This window comes from Crocodylus siamensis, chromosome 2, assembly GCF_052110815.1.
Source record: "Crocodylus siamensis isolate JL-2025a chromosome 2, ASM5211081v1, whole genome shotgun sequence".
Lineage (NCBI taxonomy): Eukaryota > Metazoa > Chordata > Crocodylia > Crocodylidae > Crocodylus > Crocodylus siamensis.
Window position 1 is genome coordinate 252,534,512 of NC_143396.1, and position 20,171 is coordinate 252,554,682.

The 20,171-nt window shown below is 48.1% G+C and overlaps 1 protein-coding gene across 4 annotated transcripts; it reads left to right on the forward strand.

Annotated features, from left to right (window-relative positions):
- Positions 1–1,992: 1,992 nt before the first annotated feature.
- On the forward strand, positions 1,993–20,028 carry LOC149872029 (acetyl-coenzyme A synthetase 2-like, mitochondrial). Of its 4 annotated transcripts, none has more exons than XM_090033662.1 (14): positions 1,993–2,512; positions 4,256–4,352; positions 5,071–5,270; positions 6,282–6,457; positions 10,364–10,516; positions 13,199–13,346; positions 14,026–14,163; positions 14,482–14,574; positions 15,635–15,747; positions 16,437–16,563; positions 17,293–17,420; positions 18,570–18,633; positions 19,175–19,296; positions 19,446–20,028. In XM_090033662.1, exons 1-14 carry the CDS (start codon positions 2,200–2,202, stop codon positions 19,620–19,622), a joined length of 2,049 nt encoding a protein of 682 aa, XP_089889788.1. In that variant the 5' UTR covers positions 1,993–2,199; the 3' UTR covers positions 19,623–20,028. The 4 variants fall into 4 exon arrangements, with proteins under 4 accessions (XP_089889788.1, XP_089889789.1, XP_089889790.1 ...); XM_090033663.1 differs by having other exon boundaries at positions 5,071–5,132; XM_090033664.1 differs by lacking the exons at positions 4,256–4,352; positions 5,071–5,270.
- The last annotated feature ends 143 nt before the right edge of the window (positions 20,029–20,171 follow it).

The following is a 20,171-nucleotide window of genomic DNA, read 5'->3' on the forward strand; positions in this document are numbered from 1 at the left end:
GGCAGGAAATATTCCCATGTTGTGACCAAAAGAAGCCACTGGAGGTCACTGTTGCTCTTATGAAGAATAACTAACCCTGGCTCCTATGGGTAGATTGCTGTCTTCCTGACTTTTGCAGTCCTTCCTCTAGAGCCTCAGTTTTTTTCCCTGCACTGCCTCAGCACAAAACCAGAGCAGTTACTATCATTGATGTATCTCTTCAAGGCAGTAGAGCCTGGGAGGTGCCCCACAGGAGGCAGGCACAGTATGTCACAATGCAGTGGTGCCTATCACGGCTGAGCAATATTGTCCCTCCTCTGGAGGCCTGCCACTCTGGTGCACTCGCTTGGCCTGGCCCCTCTGCCCTATTTCACCTCCCCTTTCAGACACAGATTCACCTTCTCCATGATCCCCTTCTCACATTGCCCCATGTGCTGGCTTTAACCAGTCAGTATTTGGTATTCCTGCTTGTGGCCCAACACTCTCTTCATGTGGGCAGCCTGTACCCAGCTACTACCTTTCTCCAGCTCTGTCCTTGCACCCTGTGCCTTCCAGCATGCTTCTTCCACCTCACTCCATCCCTTCCTCCCTCCCCTCATAATCGCTTCTCCAGCACAAATTGCTAATATCAACAGAGCTTTGGACAAGTAACTGTGATCCCACCCAGCCACCCACACACACACAGTTCTAGCTATTGCTGCTGATCACTGCTTCCTGGATGCATCCTTGAGAGGTGTTTGGGGAAGCTTGAGCCCAAATCACAGGAGGTACCAAGAAAGATGGTCTGAGGCCTTACTGCTCTGGAGCAGTCCTCTTTACCATAGGGGTATGGGTTATTGCCAATATGTGTGGTACTGAACAGGCAGATGTTCCTTCTCATTTGGTCTGACTCTTCTGTGCTCCCAGCACGCTCAGGACCATATTTGTCCTCTCCCTGTTTCATAGATTTAAGGCCAGAAGGGACCATGAGATCATCCAGCCTGACCTCCTGCATAGCCCAGACTACAGAATTTCATTTACACCTAGAGAGAAGATGGTTCTTCCTTCCCAATATTTCTGACACCTACTCCAGATATTTCGAGCTGCTCCACACCTCAGGTTTCTCTTTCCTCTGTCTCCTACCATCCCTTCCATTCTGCAAGTCACCTCACTTTGCTTTTCCTGGCACACAGACACTTTTAAATGTCCTCACAGGACATTTTTGCTCCTGTGTCTGATCCTGCTCCCTGTCTACATGCTCCATTAAACCCATGCCTTTGCTTCTTTTCCCCCAAGTCCTGGAACAGCTCCCTGGTCTTGCATTACTGATAGCTCTCCCCTTTGAAAGAAATGACAATGCCAATAACTTAGACCATGTAATCTCTGATGCAGTCACCATATACAGCTCACTTATGTGGCAAGGTATAAATAGCAGTGAAAAGAAAGAAGGTCCTTGCCCTAGGACACTTAGATAGACCACCTAGATTAGACCCATGCTGCCTTGGATGATCAATCAAGGGTGCAACCTCTAGTCAGTGAAGATTTCCTGTCAGCTCCTTCCTTTGGCGACTGGAAGACTTTATGAAAGAACATTTTAAAGAGGCTGTTGAGAAGGGTGAGGAAGACTGTTTGGAAGAAAAGAGAAGGGGTATTGTTCCAAGTAGAAAAGCCAGAACAGTGGTGGGGAGGGGGGCCTCACTTTTGAGATTGGAAGAAGAATCCAAGTGGAGCAAACAGGCATGGGGCATGAATGGGTACGATCAGTCCACAGGGTGAACAGGGCTTTGTTCAACTTCTGAGCATACAAGGTCAGTTAATGTTGGGGCAAGGGGAGCAATTGTGCAGTGACACAGGCCAGTCTGAATTGTCTGTGGCTGGGCATGCAGGCACCAGCCAAGGTTGGCTCTAGTTCAGGAGCCGCTGTCAGGACTCAGATTAGCATGAAGGTTATTCCAGTCAGATATTTCTATAGCCCACCCCTTTCCCCTCCCTTAAAAGGGATTGGATTTCTTTTGCTCATATTTGGGAGAGAAGAAAGACTGTGTGAGCAGGCAAGGGACCACCTCTGGAGCTCTCTGAGTGTAGGTTTGTAATTTGATGGCCAGAGAGGGGCGCAGCTAACACAGCAACTTGCCCCTTAGGAGCAAAACAACACATCCTAGCTTGTGCCTTATGTACAAAGGAGAAGTAGAACTTCCTGAAGACCACTTCTAGCCAAGAAGTTCTTCTGCACTCTGAATCATGGCCTGGCTGCTGCCCAGGGATCGCTGCCTAAAAGTCTGTTCTCAGACCTCTAGAGGCCCCTTTTTGTCCAGCATAGTGAGAGCCTGGAGCGGTGGGTCCCTGACGGCATACATGCCAGAAGCTGTAGCCTTTCCTGGATCAAGGAACCACCAGGGCCTTTACAGGATGTCAGTGGAGCAGGTGGATACATTCTGGGGGACACTAGGACGGAACCGACTCACGTGGATCAGCCCCTTTCACTCTGTCCAGGACTGTAACCTGCAGCAGGGCCGGGTTGCCTGGTTCCTGGGAGGACAACTGAATGTAGCAGGTAAGTTGGAAGCCATTGCCCCCTCTCTGTTCTCTGGCTTGCTGGGGAATCTGCCTGATCCCTGCCTCTTAGGGTGGATCCTTTTCACTCTCGCTGAAATGCTGTGAGTCTGTTTCTAGGGCTGAAAACATAGACTCCTCCCTTTACCCAGTAGCTAGGGAGCACTTTATGGCAGTATTAGATTCCTGGTTGTTGACACTTTCTTGGATGAAGCTAACTGTATGCACTGATCATTTTTCCCTTGCACAGAAATCCTAAACAGGGGGAAGAAGAATTTGACAACCAGCACCCAAGCAGCTGGGGGAGAGTAAGGGAGAAGAATGTCAGTGGGTAATAGCACTTCCCAATGAGTTTTCCTGTTGGGTTTTCTCCAAGTCCTCATTGCAAGTAAATCCAGGGCCTGCTCAGAGGTGCCTTCAGTGAAATGCTTTCACTAGGAAGAAACTGGGACTAGTTAGAGCACATTCTGGTAAATTGTGAGGAATGAAGAACATTCCTTTAGATCCAGCTATAAGCTTAGCTTTTGGGAATGTGTTCCGATTGGCTGTGTAAGATTTGTAGTAGGTGTGTAAGAATGTGATTGGCTTGATGGGGATGAGCACATATCTAGTAGTGATTGAGCAACTGCAGTTGGATGGTCATGCACTGGGAGGTTTTCTGCACTCACAAGCTGATCATCATTGGGTCTGACTAGTCCTGAGAGCCACCTAAAAAAATTAAGTGCTAGTTGCATTATGACTCAGTAAGTGATTCCCTCTGATTCATTATTGCTGAGCGCTTCTTCACACTGCTAAATAACAGCATTGCCAACTCTAAATACTCAGGAAGCATAACTTAGGGATCTTTTTATTTGCCTTCTGGGTTTGAGGCTTTACAGTTCATATTTTCAACCTTTTCTTTACAACTCTGAGAGCTAGAAATTTTCTTTATAATGAAAGTGGAGATTCCCACATGATCTCTTGGCTTCAAGAGCTGTGGTGTTAAAGAAAAACATCAAATGTAGCTGAGGCTCCCTATAAAATTGCAAATAGTAGCAGCACTGAGGAAGGAAGGGTTACTCCAGTCAGAGGAGCTTGCTTTGGGAGACTACTTCAAAAGTCTTCACCACTTGGAGTCTGCAAAATTCCCTGGGACTCATTGCCCTAGTTCTGCCCCATCTCAGGTCACTGCATTGTGCTTCCCTCTATTTCCTCCAAAGATGATCACTTCCTGTCCTAAACATTTCCTATGGAGTGTTGTTACACAGCTGCCTCAGCCCACTACAGAGGCAGGTACTTTCTAGTGGTAGGTGAAGCGATAACTGTGGATCTCTTCTTTGCCACACAGAACTCCTGTAAGAATTACTGAGTTAATATTTATGAGGCATTTTAAATTAAAATGTCTTATGAAAAGTAGAGAGCATCACTATCACTTTCTGTTTAGTTCTGTTCAGTTGGTAGTAGTTTCTGTTCAGAAACGAATTGATGGACAGTGTGGCTGAGCTGTTTGTGAGTGTGATGGACATGAACCTGAAGAGGTTAAAGGTGTGGGCATGGGGCTGGGATAGTGTCTATGACCTGAAGATTGGTCCAGCAGTCACATGGGATAGGACCAGAAGAATACCAAGCTAACTAGCAGACAGTGCTCCCCGCCCCCTGAGCCCAGATTGTAATCAGAGAACAGAGGTACCAGCGCTGGCCTTATGTGGGTCAGTGAGGTGGAAGACCATATAAACAGGTGATCCTGGTCAATATTCTGTTTCAGTGAATTGTTTGGATCGACATGTCCACAGAGCTCCGAACAAAGTGGCCCTGATCTGGGAGAAAGATGAACCTGGGAAAGAGGTCCAGATTACATACCGGTCAGTAGTGTGCGAGGTGCATGCAGTAGAGGAATCTGGTTGCACTCAGCTCACTTGTGGCAGGTGACAAAGGCACAATGATTCCCGTGTACTGTGAGCATATGACAGCACTCAGAAAATCAGCAGTGGTTGGGTTGCAGCCTTGCAGGATTGATGGAGGGGAATCTCAGACCTGGGACAACTTTCTTGCTGTGACCAGCCTCAGCCTTCTTTAGGCAGGCAGGAAGTGACAGCAGTTCTCAACAGCATAGCAGCATTTTTGTGTAAGCACAGCAAGCCCTCAGGCTGCAGGAGAGGTAGAACCAGGAGGGCTTCCCCATGCCCCATCTTCCACATATGCATACCCCAGCAATAACGCAATGTTCCCAGTGCTCCCTGTAGTCCAGTGTCCAGTCTTTGACATTAGACAAGAAGAAGGTATCAGACACCTCATAATGGAACAGTTGTCCAATAAGGAAGCTCTAGCTTAACTGTCCACACTCTCAGTTAGCTGGAAATTAGTTATGTTGGTCTTTTAAAGACTGCCACCTCTTCTGCTTCTCAATGAACTGTCTGGATTGGCATGTTCACAATTCTTCCCATTAGGAACAGATCTAGAGGAAGATTAGGATGTAAGGGAACCTCAGCCATTTATTTCCAGCTCTAAGGTGGGGTGATAGGGATGTTCTTGCTAGCCATTGTAATTCGCCTCCAATTACAAAGTGATTTCTTTGGACAGGGAACTACTGGAGTTGACGTGCCGATTGGGAAACACCTTGAAACGGCAGGGAGTGAAGAAAGGTGACCGGGTCACTATTTACATGCCCCCATGCCCTCTGGCTGTGGCAAGCATGCTTGCATGTGCCCGGATAGGAGCCATACACATGTTGGTATTTGCTGGATTCAGCGCTGAGGCTCTAGCTGACAGAATCCAGGATGGTAAGAGTTGCCTTTTAGGCAGGACATGTCCCTTCATCCTTTCCTCTTTAGGAACAACAGGGATTCCTGTTTGACCAATGAGGTTTCAAGTGACTGCACAAAGTTCCCAGGCACTGAGGCTGTCCTTGGCCAACTCCTTGCCGAGGGATCAGGTTGGGGATTTAGGGCTGAATCATGTGCTCACTCAGAGAACTTGTAAACCCGCCTTCAAGCTGTAGCTTCAGAGCCACCTCACCAGAAATGCTGGTTTAAAAAATAAAAGCAGTGGTTAGGAAGCTAATTGAGGAACAGTCTGCAAAGCCTCACAGAGTTCATTCATGACTGCTAGTTGGTGTGGATAGACATGGAAGGAGCAGCAGGGGACATTCAGCATCTATACTTCCAGAAGCTCCCTAGCCCTAAGGAGAGTTCTGCAATAGCATTTGTTCCGCAAGACTGCCAGAATCCTTCTCAATAGCTGACCTTTTCACGGCAAGACACCCACCCATAGGGAATGATAGAGGAGTCTTGCCTTACTTCAGAGCTGGGAAGAGAGGACTAGATCCTCCCTAAAGCAAGGCCGTGCACTAGAGGGCCCACTACAAGCCCCTTTTCAGTCAGTGGGCTCTGGGTGTGGCTGCATCAAACCCAGAATTGTTAAAGTAGGAGCAGCTGGGGTCTTCTTTTGGTGTGTGTGGGGGGGTGTTCTTTGCCTCAGGAATGGGAGCCAGGCTGTCAAACCCTACCACTCCTACAGTTATATGTTACCTTTCTGCAAATATTCCTGCAAGAGGGAGAATGTCACTGCTCTTGTTTAAAGAGAGGTCATGAAAAAAAAACAGCAGTTTGGGTGGGGGGAGGTTGGAGAAAGAAAAATGAAAGTGGAGCAGGGAAGGATTTAGGCCATGGCACCAAAGTGATAGAGACATCATGAGAATGACACATGGTGAGAGAGCAGAAAGCACCCTCAGCTGGACAGAAGAGAAGGCCTGGCAGCACTGCTATTAGTTTTCTCCCTTTTGTCCTCTCCAGCTCAATCAGAGACAGTGATCACAGTGAATCAGGGGCTCCGAGGGGGTCGGGTTACTGAGCTGAAGCAGACAGTGGACCAGGCTATGAAATGGTGCCCGAAGGTGAAACGAGTTTTGGTTTCCATGAGGACTGAGCAAAAGGTTCCCATGTCAGACCTGGATGTGCCGCTGGATGAGGTGAGATGTTCTGTGAAGCTACTACCATGTCCCTCCCTCTCCTCCCAGGAAGGACATGTACCCTATGGCTAGGGGCAGACATTCAAAAAGCCTGAACCTGAATTGTTTCAATCTTTGCAGGTTAGTCTAACCTGCCTAGGCTGAACCGATTTGTAACTGGATAGACATCCCCTCTGGACTGAAGAAACGCAGGCATATGCCTGCAGTGGCTCAGGCTAGAAGCTGGGAGAGGGGTGGGAGTGGGGGAATGCTAGAGCAGCCCGCCATTCCCTTCAACACTGCTGAGCTGAGGGGGACATGGTCAGGCCCCAGCAGGACACTTTGATTAGGGAGGGGTCCCCAACCCCCAACCCCACCCCTGCTGCTCCTGACCAGCAAGGGAGCCAGCAGGGAGTAACACAGCATTTAGCACCACATCAAGAAAACAAAAGCCTCTCCTCATTAGTTCAAGCTCTTCTTAAACTATTTTTTCCAAGGAAGAAAGGGAGGGACATTACCAGCTGACCTGTTAATTAGCTCCAAAACAAGACACTGTCCTGTCTGCCTTACACAGACATCTCTCAGCATTAGCTAGCATACCATATGCTAGAGAGGGGAAGGGGGTATCCCTGCTTGAGGGGGATGGGAGGGTAGGGAGCAAAGGGAAGCCAGGGAGACACTGCCGTGCCTGCAATCTCTGCTGGAGCTCCAGCAAGAGAGCAGAGGGGAGGGACCAGCCCTGCTGTGGAGCAGAGAGCCCAGCCCAGGGCTGCAAAGCATCTGGGATGCCAGGGGACTCTGGTTGAAGTTAAACCAGGAAGGGGTCTGGGAGTCATTGCATAAACTGGTTTGACTCAGTTCAGTTAAGTCTGATACTACATTCAACCAGGTTTCTCTCAAACTGTGGTAAAAGGATGCATTAGGGTCTGGCATGAATAATCTAAAGCTTATTGCTCAGGCAAAGACCTGGCTATTACTCTGCTCTCTGGAAAGGATCGTGAATGCAAGGAATACTTTGTGTGGTGATAGCCCTGTGTATTGTTGTGGCGCAGTACTAATGAGAGCCTGTGGGAGTATAGGCAAGGTCTTGAAAACTCTCTGGTCCAGCACCAGAATCCTGCTCTGAAGCTGCTACTGCTGTTGGTCTCCCAGGTTTGGAGATGGGCCCAACCAAAGCATCTCTGGCCAGTCAGTCTAGCCACTTTGGCCTGTGGAAGTATCAAAACTCAAGGGCTGCCTATGGCACCTGGGCTTCTAGGAAGACTCCTACCCAAGCAGTAGTTATTCCCAGGACTGTTTAGATTCTAAAATCAAGTGAGATCAAGTACATTTAGTCTGTATGGCCAGTTCTGAAGCACTGACTGCCATTCCAGTCTGGGCTCCTCACAGGGCCCTTGCCATGCACCTCACTCCTGTGCTGTAGCTTCCCCTGCTACACCACCTCTGAGCTCCCCATAAACACAGCTTTGCTCAGGTGCCTTGCCTGACCTGCAGCACCTCTGCCACCCCAGGTGGGGGGACCACAAACACATCTGCTGACTCCAATTAGAATATCAGTGCTATGCAGAATATAGGCAATGAAGTGGATGGGAAACATGGGTGTTTTAACTCCATCATAGGCAGCATCCATTGACAAAATACTTTATCCCCCTGGACACTCCATCACTGACCTAAGTATGGCAGTTCTTAGATAGCAAACTTTTGAAAACAGATTTGACCAGGAAATTGGTTAAGAACAAGAAATCACCTACAGACTGCGTTGTGTTAAGTATGGTTTAATCTGGGACTACAGGATTCTTATCTTGTTACTTGTCTTATCCTGTGACTCCTTTGTTCCTATAGGTTTACTGCTTGCTTGTTTGCTTCTTCCAGCACTGCATCCTTCTCCCTCCCCACCCTTCCTTGTCTTTTGTATTTTCTCTCTCCTTCTTACACTTTCTGCAGTCCTTTCACACAGGCTCTGATGAAATGAGCTTTAGCTCATGAAAACTTGTGCTAGATCTATTTGCACCTTATAGACTAGTTAGCTAATCTATAAGGTGCAAACACATACACACATACCCTCCTATATATCTAACCTTTGGATACAAATCTCCCCTGCCTTCAGAGTACCAGCTAAATAGTCTCTCAACATCAAGTAATGGTCAACCTCAGGGTTGCAGTGCTGATTCTTTCTGCAGAGGTGTAATTATGTCACAACATTTCTATTACTTCCATTATGTTCTAACCAGAGCTGAGCTAAAAAGTGTTTCAGAAGAATTCTGTGATAGTCAGAGAACTAACTGTGTACAAATAGCCTCTTACTTAACAGAGATTTTCCTTGGTTGGGTTCGTGGTCAGAGCTGCTGACTAATGACCAAGCTAAAGTAATTACCACTTCTTCCTGTTGCTTACTCTGCAGAGCCACTGCAGCCCTGGCAAAAAGGAACTGGATTTTATTTTGGATAGTGCATCAGCAGAATTGTTAATTAGGCCTTTATAGTGAGTTGTGATGCCTGTCAGAAATAACTCAGCCAGGGGGAGTGTGTGGTACCAGCACTTCAGAACAAAAAAAATCATCACGTTACCAGAAAATAGAATACACCTGACCTAACAAGAGTGAATTAGGAGTCAAAGGGCAGGACACTGGAGTGCCATTTAATACTAAATTTTCAGGGTGTTTCTTCTTTCTAGAGTGATATGACTTTAGAGAAAGTAAGCCTTACTGAACACAAAGAGTGGCAGGGAATTCAGTGGTTTAAGTACAAGCTGAGGTTGTTTAAGTACAGACAGTCAAAAAGCATGAGGCTAACTTGATTCAGTCTTTGCAGGTTAGTCTAAAATACAGAGATTAAGCTGGGAAACAACTAGACAGACATTCACTTTTGATTCAGAAAATGCAGTCTCATACCTGCAGTGGCTTAAGCCAGAAGCCAAAGGGGGGCACTGAAGCACATAGCCAGCATAGCCTGTGTGTTCACTTCTTCTTCCTGCTGCCCCAAAGCCTGTGAGATTTGCAGTCTGGAGTCACAGCAGCAAGATTCTGCAAAGTTACTTATCACTTCCTCTTCCTGTTTCCAGGTGCCTTTGGGATTTGTAGTCCACAGTCACAGCCAGTAGTAAGTTTTTAGCAGGGCAACTTGCTCTGTACTTGGGAAAGGGAAATTTAGCCCTCCTCCCTGGTCCCAGACCCCAGACAGGATTTGCCTGGCTACCACCCCAGGCCTTCTCTGCTGGAGTAAATAGCCCAGCCTCGCCTCGGGCTGGAAACCATGTTGGGATGGTTGGGGATTGTGATTTATCTTGAACCAGGAAGGGGCCTGGGACAGAAGTTTCATAAACCAGTTTGACCAAAATCAGTCAAGTCTGATACTACATTCAACCAAGTTTATCTTAAACCAGTTTCAGCCATTTTGAAACTGGTTTATGTGCACTGGACTTCAGTTCTGTTACAGGTTTAAACCAGTATCTTATGACTTAACCAGTTTATATGTAACTTATGTCCCTAGCCCTAGGTAGTAGTTCTCATCCCTTTTAAATTCAGGGCACCCCTCAGAAAATGCCAGCTCTTAGTTTTTACTTGGGGAATTGTGTTGCAGAGAACTCAGACCACAGCAGGTCAGCATGTTTCTGACACTCTGCATTCCTATTTGAAATCTCTGGGTTTATCCTGTGAATTGTGTGTAAGTGTAGGTGTTTGCACATCAAACAGTGCTAGTATTGCATATCACCACCTCCCAGCACCCTTAAAAGGATGTCATAGCACCCCAGGGAGCAGTAGCACCTTAGCTGAGAATCATGGCTTTAAGACATATAAAGCTTTCCAACCTGCATTTTGACCTCAGTAAATGACTTATGCAAGGTAAGAGCAGGTGTGGGGAGAATGGAAGTAAATCTGGGAGCTGTGAGGAGATCCCAGAATGAGAGTTTCTCTGCTTTCTGTCACAGGAAATAATGAAAGAGGACGTGTGCTGTGAGCCTGTTGCCATGGACAGTGAAGACTTGCTATTTCTTCTTTACACCTCAGGCAGTACTGGCAAACCCAAGGGGCTGGTCCATTCTCAGGCAGGCTACTTGCTCTATGCTGCCCTCACACATAAGGTAGGATCCTAGAACATTATGGCTGGAAAGGATCTCACAAGGTCATTTAATCCAGCATGACTAAACCATCCTAGCCAAGATGGTAATGAGGGCCCAGTCATGCACGGTGGGGTTATCAGTTTCCTTATGCACATAGACAGCAGGTTGATTAGGACTACCAACCTGCCTTGCCAACCACAGGAATTAAGCTACTTGAGCTAGAGAAGACTCTCTGGGCAATGTGGCAAAGGTCAGTGCCACCACTAGGACCAGAACAGGCCTGAATCCAGGTAGCAGGGCATGCTCTCGAGCAGACTTGGCACCCCGTTGTGCTGCAAAGGGCAGAAACCTGGGGGAGGGGATGTTCTGTGCTCCAAATGGCTCAAACAATGACAAACAGCACAAGGTTTGAGGGTGGGAAGGAACAGATATCAAAATCAATATGACTGCTGTATTTAGTTGTTTGTGGCTATGTCCTTTCCCCACTGTATTCGGAGACTGTCAGATCAGGCAGCGCATTACTCCCCAGCAGCGGGAAGCATTGTTAGGACACCAAGCCACCTCCATTTCAGTGTGAGGAGACAGGAAACAGCCCCTGCCTTTTCCTTCTGTGCATATGCTCTGTCCCAGTTCAGTCAGTGATCTACTTACAGGCCTAGAGGGGGAATAAGGGCATACTTACAGAGAGAGAAAGGTGTTCAAGGGTGAAAGCTCTGTTCCTAGTGGTAGTTTATAAAGCATTTAAGAAAAGGTGACCTCAGATACAGACAGTGTTATCTGACATTTTATTCAGGTCACTAGGGAGGCCCTGGACAAACCCACAGAAAACTGGGAATGATACTGGGAGCTAATTGTTATTAGCCAGGTTGTACCAGAAATATAATTAACTTGTATTTCTGAGACAGAAGCATTGGCTGCCAACTTTCCCAAGAAAGGGTAGGGGATAGAGGAGTCAGCTCCTGAGAGCAGAAGCTGAAAGCAGGGGCTGCTCCTCCTAAGCAAGCATGTGGGGAGCAGGCAACACCATCCAATTCCAAAATGTCCATTTGAACTCTAGCTGCCTCTGGAAGACGTAACCCAGAGCTAGAAGTAATCATCGTTTGTTTTCCTTAGCTGGGTTCAGCAGTCGGGTGCTGACCTAATTATCTTAATTTAAACAGAAACTAAGGAGGGAGAGTTTCCATTGGGTACATGCTGGAGACTTCCTCATTTGTCACCCTCTTGTCAGCCAGGTTCTTCACAGGAGTTGGAGCACTGCCACTCTGGCCTTAAAGGCAGACGGAGCACAGCTTTTTTTAAAGTATGGTTAGAAATGGCAGATTGTGGAGCAACAGCCAAAATGGGCTTCCAAAAGATTTACATTGAGGAGCTTTCTGGCATGGAGCAATGGGGAAATGAAGAAGCAGGTACCAAACCCAAGAAAAACAGATATTTCACTGGAAGACTAGCTCTGCAAGATGGTGGGTGTATGGATATTCTGCCTCTCCTGCCACTTCAGCCTGGTATCAAAGGCCCTTGTGGGAAGAAAAAGGAGTACATGAAACAAATCTCCTGTACTCTGGGTTCTAGTGAGTGTGCAGAGCCAGGTTCCTGTTGTGGACAGGTGTGTTTTCCCCTGCAGAGACAACACAGCAGCAGGAGAGGGAGCTGAAGCCTGTCTTGGCTCACAGAGCACAGGCAGGATTTTGATTACAAGACCATTCACACTCAGAGCCCATAAGAGAGATTGTAGGGTTGGCAGTGGGAAAGAAATAGTAGCTTGATTTTAAGATGCTCAAGTGGGAAAATTCACTACAGAATCCATGAAAAACAAAGAGAGTGACTGTTCAGAGAGCAGGACAGTGCTCTGTAAGAGGCTGGGACTCCATTGGCTAGCACACCTTTGGTGTGCTAACAGTTACCTCAAAGAACTGCCTTGCATTTAGTTTAAATGACCTGCTTTGCATTTTCATTGACTATCTGCTTGTTCTTTTGTTTTGAGAGGGATGAACCTCAGTGTGGCCCTAGACCCTCATTATTTGGTTGTACCACCTCACATCTCATCTCCTTTGCACTAAATAGCCCCAGTCTCCCCTTCTTATGAAAATCTCTGTAGTTCCCTAATAATTCCTCTTCTCTGGCTCTTCTCCAGCCCTGCCCTGGATGAGATGGGATGAGCACTGCCAAACAGTTTTCTGTTCAGGACAGGACTATGTAGCTGATCCATTGACTGTCACTACAAAAGGGCCAGTGTCATTTAATATGTAGCTGGTCTAGCTCCTTATTTAATACAGTTGTTGCACAAAGACCAGAGGTTTTTGCTAAGCTCATGTCTTTTTTCTGGAGTAGTCTAGTTGTTTTATAACCCAGCAGTATGTAGATGTGGTTCAAATTGTTCCTGCCAGTGAACTTTTCCTCCAGCTAAGCTTCCTTTAGTTTTGACCCTGCAGAATTAACAGGAATGGCCTTGTCTGAATCTATGCAGATGCCTTTCCTCAGAACAGCGACAGCCAGGCCCTGGTCAGGACCCAGCCTCCCTTATGCAGGTGCTTCCAGTGACATAAGATACAACCTAAACAGACCTAGGCTGTGACAGATGGGTGTAGGGTGACAATTGACAGTGATGGGGTATGAGGACACTTTAATCAGAGCTATCACCCTCTGCAGAGGAGAGGGGGATTCTTTCAAGGATACAGCCATTGCTGTCTGTTCTCTTGTGTACAGTATGTGTTTGATTACCACGATGGGGATGTGTTTGGCTGCGTCGCAGACATTGGTTGGATCACAGGGCACAGTTATGTGGTGTATGGCCCACTCTGCAATGGAGGAACAACCATCCTCTTTGAGAGCACACCTTTGTACCCTGACCCTGGTGAGTACTAAGGAGGCTCAGGAGCTAAGGGCATGGAGCAGGGCAACTAGCTAAGAAGAGGTGGTGGATCTGGGGAAATGAGGGTGATCCTGTCTTCAGAAAAATGTAGCAGCTGTTCTACAAGGACTAGGACAAGCTATATATTATAAAAGCTTTCAAAGTACCTTGCACTGAACCCTCAGAATGGGGTGGTGATCCTGGCTGTTCCATGCAGCACATGGGTGCAGAAGAGTCATGAAATGAATTCCCCTCTCAACCCAGGGAGCAGGGGTTCTCCCATCATAGCGTTGGTAGGGTTTGTTAATGGAACAGCATGTAGCAGGAACACAGACTGAGTTTCTCTTGAAGCTCAGAAGACAGGCAGTGCAGGGGGAGGCCAATTCAATAGCTTTCCTGAGGAAGGGTGGTGGCAAGGAGCAGAGCCAATTCCTCCCTGCTTTGGAGCAGTCTCTTCTTGAGCGCATATATGAGGAGTCACCTTTGTCGGTGATGCTGGCTGAACTCATTCCCACAGCAGAGACAGTGAGCTAGATGGAGTGCTTCAGTTATATCCTTGAGCTGGGCCTGCCTAGCTAAGAAAACTTGCCTGAGTCCTGGAAAGACATGAAAACCGGGACTGTGTTGAGGTGGGGCTGGAGGAGCCAGGTCTAGAGGTAACTGGTCCAGTTTCCCATTCCAGGACGTTACTGGGAAACAGTGGAGAGGCTACGAATTAACCAGTTCTATGGGGCACCCACAGCGATTCGCCTGCTGCTGAGATATGGGGACAAGTGGGTCAAGAAATACGACAGATCTTCCCTCAAGATCTTGGGCTCAGGTTGGTGCTGGGACGATGGCCGAGGATGGAAAGGCCACCACTCCCAGATGTAGATATGCTGCATTAGGGCAACATCACCATATTATGGGGTCAAAACTGCTTGGGGAGAGACAGTATAATGACCAGGACTATAACTTGGCTCAGTTCCATCATCTCAATGAAGACATCATAGGATATACAGGGCTGGAGGGAGGGACTTCCATAACTGGTAGTCATCTGTCCCTTTCCTCCTGGAGTCTTAAGACAGAAGCCAGTCCCTGAGATGCTGTACTTCTGAATTGTCCATCCCATGATATTCATCTGCCTTTCCCTTTGCAGTAGGAGAACCCATTAACACAGAAGCATGGGAGTGGTATTTCAATGTGGTTGGAGAAGCACGCTGCCCAGTAGTTGACACATGGTGGCAAACTGGTAAGAAACAAAGGAGATCCCTGTCTTCCCATTACCAGCACCTTTACAGCTCCCCAGTCATTAACCTGTCTTAAGAATAATTCTTGTGCACTACTGGGCACTAGCTGGGATGATTCTCATTATACATCACCATAGGTGTGTTTGGTCCCTTAAAGAGAATGCCCAGCACAAGAAGCCTCTGGGCCCCATCACAAGATAGATGAATAAATTAAGCTCTATTATTTAAAACTAGGTTGGAGAAGCCCAAGATGAGCAGGATACTCCATCTAATTATCTATGGCAGAGGTTGGTAACCTTCTGCCAGCAGAAGCTATACTTTGTGATCCAGCCCCTGCTGCAAGCCACAAGACTCTGCCCCTGCCCCTGAATGGCCAGCTGCCTTCACTGACACTCACTGCTGGTCTCCATCCCCTCTGCAGCAGGATTAAGCACAGATGCAGTGGTGAAGCAGGCTGTGCTGTGGGGGAGAGACCTGTGGAAGAGACTGGCAGCAAGGTGAAGCTCTATGCCATCAATCCCTTATACCAGTCCATAGTGCTGAGCAGCAAAGTTTGGTCTTGGGGTAAAGCTAACAGTGGCATCCTGCCCTTGCCCTGCGCAGATCCAGGGGGCATACCCCCCATGCTTGCCTGGGCATGGACATAGCAGTGGGAGGCTCCCTCCCCAGTCCCTATGTCTCCCCCAGACGAGCTGCTCACAGCTCCATCCTGCACCTCACCCCGGCTGAGCAGTGCCTGTTGGTGCCTCTTTGCTTTGGTGCCCAGGACAGTTGCTCCACTTTCCCCCACCTTTGCTATAGCACTGCCAGCTCGAACCTTTGTGGACTGGATCAGGCCTTTTTACAGGCTGGATCTGGCTTATGGGTCTGTTGCAGACCCCTAATCTACAGCCAGCAGAGGGCCTGCCTTACAGCAAGTGTAGGTGTAGGAAAGTCATCCTTTGGTACTAAAATGCAACCCTAGCCAGGGTGAGGCTTAGGAACAAATTTAATTTATCAGTATCTTGATGTGACTTTCACTGTGCTCCAGTTTCATGGGTGTTATGATTGAATTTACTTCAGAAACAGGAGGCATCTGTATCTCTCCCCGTCCCTCCGACCCTGGAGATGAGATCCGCCCAGGTCTGGCCATGCGACCATTCTTTGGTATCAGCCCCTGTCTTCTGGATGACAAGGTAAGATGCATACATTATCTTAATTAATGCTCTCATGCTGCCCCATCCAGCTGAATGTAGAGGATCTGCAACTTTCACTCCCTCTAAATCCTGTCCATTCATTACAGCTGCTCCAGAAGGAAGATCTATATTTAGATGAGTTGGTAGCTACCCCTTCTAGTGCAGCCTGTGTTTTTGCACTGCTTTCTATGGTGCCCCATCCTGGGAGGGGCTGAGGCTAGAGGAGTGAGGAGGTATTCCTCACACACACTGCTTTGGGATATTCTGAACCGGTGGCTTCCAACCCCATAGTCAGTGAAGAGAAGCTGTTCTTGAATGAAAGTGCTAATAGTTGTGCCTGAAATGAGCTGCTTGTGTCCAGAGGAGGCTGATGGGAGCCTAAGGCAAATTAGAGGAAGCAGACCTGGAGAAGAGGAGCAGAACAAGCTAGGCCAGGCACCTATTTCTTCCATCAGGGAGAACAGATCAATCCTCATTGCTAAGCAGTTGGATGGCAGAATGCTGAAAGGAGACTGTAGAGAGGGGGGTTAACCTCACTGTTGGTGAGCTCCATGAGACTGTCCCCCTTTGCTCTCCACATCTCTTCCTGTTAGGAGGAGGTTGTTGGGCAGATTCAGTAAAAGCAGACCCATGACTAATAGGGCAGGTTGTCTTTGTCCAGAGCTGTTCCTACGGGTAATGTTTTCCAGGGCAATGTCCTAACAGAGAATGATGTCTCTGGAGCCCTCTGCATCTCTCAGGCCTGGCCAGGAATGGCACGGACTATTTACAATGACCACAAGAGATTTTTGGAGACATACCTGACTCCTTATCCAGGTAACAACTTGTAGGAAAAACAGAAGCAAAGCAGGTTCCTGCATTGAGCAATGTTCAAAGCACATGGAAAAAAATATAGCTGCACTGGAACAGACCTTGAGACCAGGGTTCAATTCCCAGCTCTACTGTAGTCACAACACCTTGGATAAATCTGTAATATCCCTAGACCTCTATTCCCCTTGTGTAAAATGTAGACTGTGTTTCCTTTACTACTTTTTCCTCTGGAACATAAGCTCTTTGGCTTGGGGACTCTTGCTAAGTTTGTGCAGTGCCCATCACAATGGGCCCCTATGCTCAGCTGGGGCCTCCTGGTACTTCTGTCATTCTGTGTTAGTGTCTCATCTGGAGGCAATGGGAGAAGGTCAAGGGAGAGTGGGTATTAGAAAATGAAATAATAAAAAGGAGTACTGAACCCAAGAGAGTTGCACTATGGTAACTGTCCCAGACTTGGGGTGGAGAAGGGGAAGGCCAAGCAATGTATTCTAGATTTAGGGTGATAATGGAAAGTGACATATTGCTGGGTGGAGGAGGGGGAAGTCATGAGGTTGACTTGGGGATAGGGAGCACCCAGGCTAGGAAGCAGAGCACACCAGGGGAGTGCTGATCAGGAGCAGTGCTGACACTACGCTACAGACTGTAGGGGTATGAGATAAGAGTGCAGCTTGCACAGTAATTTGCAAAGTCAGAGGCATGTGATTTCGAAAGGGTTCATGTTTCTGACTGCCACAGGATTTTTCTTTACTGGTGATGGCGTCTATCGTACCAGCGAAGGATACTATCAACTGACAGGACGACTGGATGATGTCATAAACATCAGCGGGCACAGGCTGGGCACAGCAGAGGTGGAGGATGCTGTGGTAAGAGGCTTGGGCAGGGGGCAGTGCCAGCTGTCTGACCTCTGATGTGTAGGCAAGAGGAAGAGATGATGAGGGGAACCTCCTAAGGAAGCAGCATGAATAACAGTTAGAGAAAAGCCAAGAAAATACAGACTCTAGTGCAGGGGGGGGCAAAATGTGGCCCACAGGCCAGATGTGGCCCACCAGGTCATTCTATCCGGCCCACAGGGCCCCTAAAAATTTAGAAAATTAATATTTATCTGCCCCTGTGGCTGCCTGTCATGTGGCCCTTGATGGCTTGCCAGAACTCAGTAAGTGGCCCTTCGCCCAAAATAATTACCCACCCCTGCTCTAGTGTTATTCTAGGGATGCCTGAGTTTTCTTCAGAGGGAAGCCATGTAGTGAAAGCTGTGGGAAGTGGGATGAAAAGTGTGGTCTGCTGCATAAAGCAGTCCCGCTCTGATTCTACCCAAGCTCACCGAGGTGGCAACGACAATGTGCAGCCATGGCTCCTGACACCTATCAGGACTCCTCCTACCAGAGGCAACCACATGAGCATGTGCCAGTTACCCTATTGCCTTCTCTAGAGGGATAAGCTTTTCCAGCCAGGAGCCTCTCCAGGCTTGGAGAAAGACTAGCCCCTGAGAAGTGTGCAGAGCTTTCCTAATGGCTTAGTATGTGGCTTATTCACAACTCAGCTGTTCTCCTGGACCAGAACCTTGATTGATTATTCAGGGGAGGAATAAAGGTTAAGGCTGGGCTCATGCTGGAGATGGGCAAATCATGAGAGATTCAGAGAAGCACAGAAGTTAGCTGACCCTCAGAAGTCTACTTCTCTCTGGCTCTTTGAGAAGAGAGCACCTTACTGTTCTCTGGGGTAAGGCAGGACTCCAGAGTGGTGTCAGCAAAAGTATTACTGGACTTTGCTGCTGCAGCAGGGGTAGAAGAAACAGGATGTGGGGTGGCCCCTAGAAGTAAGCTCAGAGCTGGAAGGGATGTCAGAGACTGCCATGGTTAAAAAGGAGTAGGAAGAGGGACTAAGGGCCACATTGGTACCTCCCCCTCTCTCTCTGCGTTACAGCTGGCTGTGCCAGGCTAGCATCCAGCAGCGCAGGCTGCAGCCAGCCTGCCAGGGCTGCTGAAGTGAAATGCAGACCTGTTTTGTTCCAGAATCAGCATGCAGCAGTGGCAGAATCAGCTGTGATTGGCTACCCTCACAACATCAAAGGGGAAGGTGAGGCACTCACTTACGACCATAGTCTCCACTGTGTGCTGCTGGGGATTTTGGTTGGAGGCTTCATACTCAGGTTGGCTGTGTTTAAATGTGGGTCATGGGGAACATGCACGGCACATGTTCCTCTGTCTGTCTTCCCTTATAGTGGTGCCCAGTCCATAGGGAGGGCATGGAAGTCAACACAAGGGACAGAACTGAGTAGATTCTGCATGAAGCAGGAAAAGTCAAAGGCTCTGGCAGTCCTTTATATTTAGAGGTGTCTATAGCTTGGGGTACAAAAGACCTGCCCTAGGCTAGTACTGACGATGCATCTCCAGGATGTCGATTCCACATAACAGGGAAACGGTGCTTTGGGAAAAGCATCAGCTTTTTACTGCCACATGTCATGGAGATGGTGTGGTAATGAACTTTAATGAAGTCCCAGCTGCATCTCAGCATCCACAGCTTATGCATTGCTGCAGGCTGGGAAACATCAGCTTCAGGGTATCTGAGCCCTGCATGGCTTGGTACATGAATAAGTAATGTCATCTGTTTTTGGCAGGGGTTTACGTGTTCCTTGTGTTGAAAAAGGGCATTAATATCTCTCGTGAGACTCTAACAGCTGATCTCCAAGAGCTGATTTCAAAGAAGATTGCAAAATATGCAGCCCCAGAGTATGTTCAGGTAACAAACTGCAAGCCTGGCCCTGCACGTCCTGCCCCCCACATACCTACAGGCTTTGCACAGCATAGCTGAAGCCCCTTCCCCACTACTCCTACCCTTGTTGCTACAGCTTCAGACTCTAATTCTTACTCTACTCCCTTTGATCCCAGGTCACGAGCAGGCTACCCAAGACCCGCTCAGGGAAGATTATGCGTCGTGTGCTGAAGAAGATTGTAGAGAACAAGGCCCACCAGCTTGGGGACCTGACCACCTTAGAGGACTACGAGGCTGTGCAGAAGATCATTGAGGAGCATAAATGCCTCCTGCAAGGGGAGCGAGGCCAGTAACAGCAGCACACTCAGCAGGCTCCCTGTTTCCTTTCCCTTTACTCCCACCAAATTGGCACCAGACACAGAAAAAGCCAGTTATTAAGTACCAGCGAGTCAGCTTTACCTCTCACCCATGGTTGCTAGAGACCCACAGCCCCCCTAAGAAGCTGACAGTATCTGGGGTGGCAGGGATTGCTGCTGCAGGTAAACAGGAAGACATGCATCTGAGAAGTAGATTCCATGAGAGCAGATGGGCACAATAGCAGAATGACAGGAAATGCTTCCTCACTGGGCAGCTGAGGGTGGCATGCCCTTACATGAGGCTATTATAAAGACATTCCCTGCCTGTAGCTAATGAAGGGGGCAAAGGTTGGTTAGTTCTGGGATGGAGGCTTCCTTTTCAGCAAGGCTCCCCAGTCCAGTACGCCCATGCATGACTGGTGGTGCCCAAATCCTCCAACTGCATTCTATTCTTCCAGCTGCTGCATAACTGTGTCAATGCAAGGACAGAACAGCAGAGCTATTCTGTCACCTCCTTAGCCTGGTTAATAAAACGCTGACACATTT

Excerpts from the sequence above, each read along its gene's own strand:
- LOC149872029 (XM_090033662.1), top strand. The coding sequence starts at position 2,200 with ATGGCCTGGCTGCTGCCCAGGGATCGCTGCCTAAAAGTCTGTTCTCAG. Across the intron at positions 10,517-13,198 it reads ATGCTGCCCTCACACATAAG|TATGTGTTTGATTACCACGA; the intron begins GTAGGATCCTAG and ends TCTTGTGTACAG. Across the intron at positions 14,575-15,634 it reads TGACACATGGTGGCAAACTG|AAACAGGAGGCATCTGTATC; the intron begins GTAAGAAACAAA and ends AATTTACTTCAG.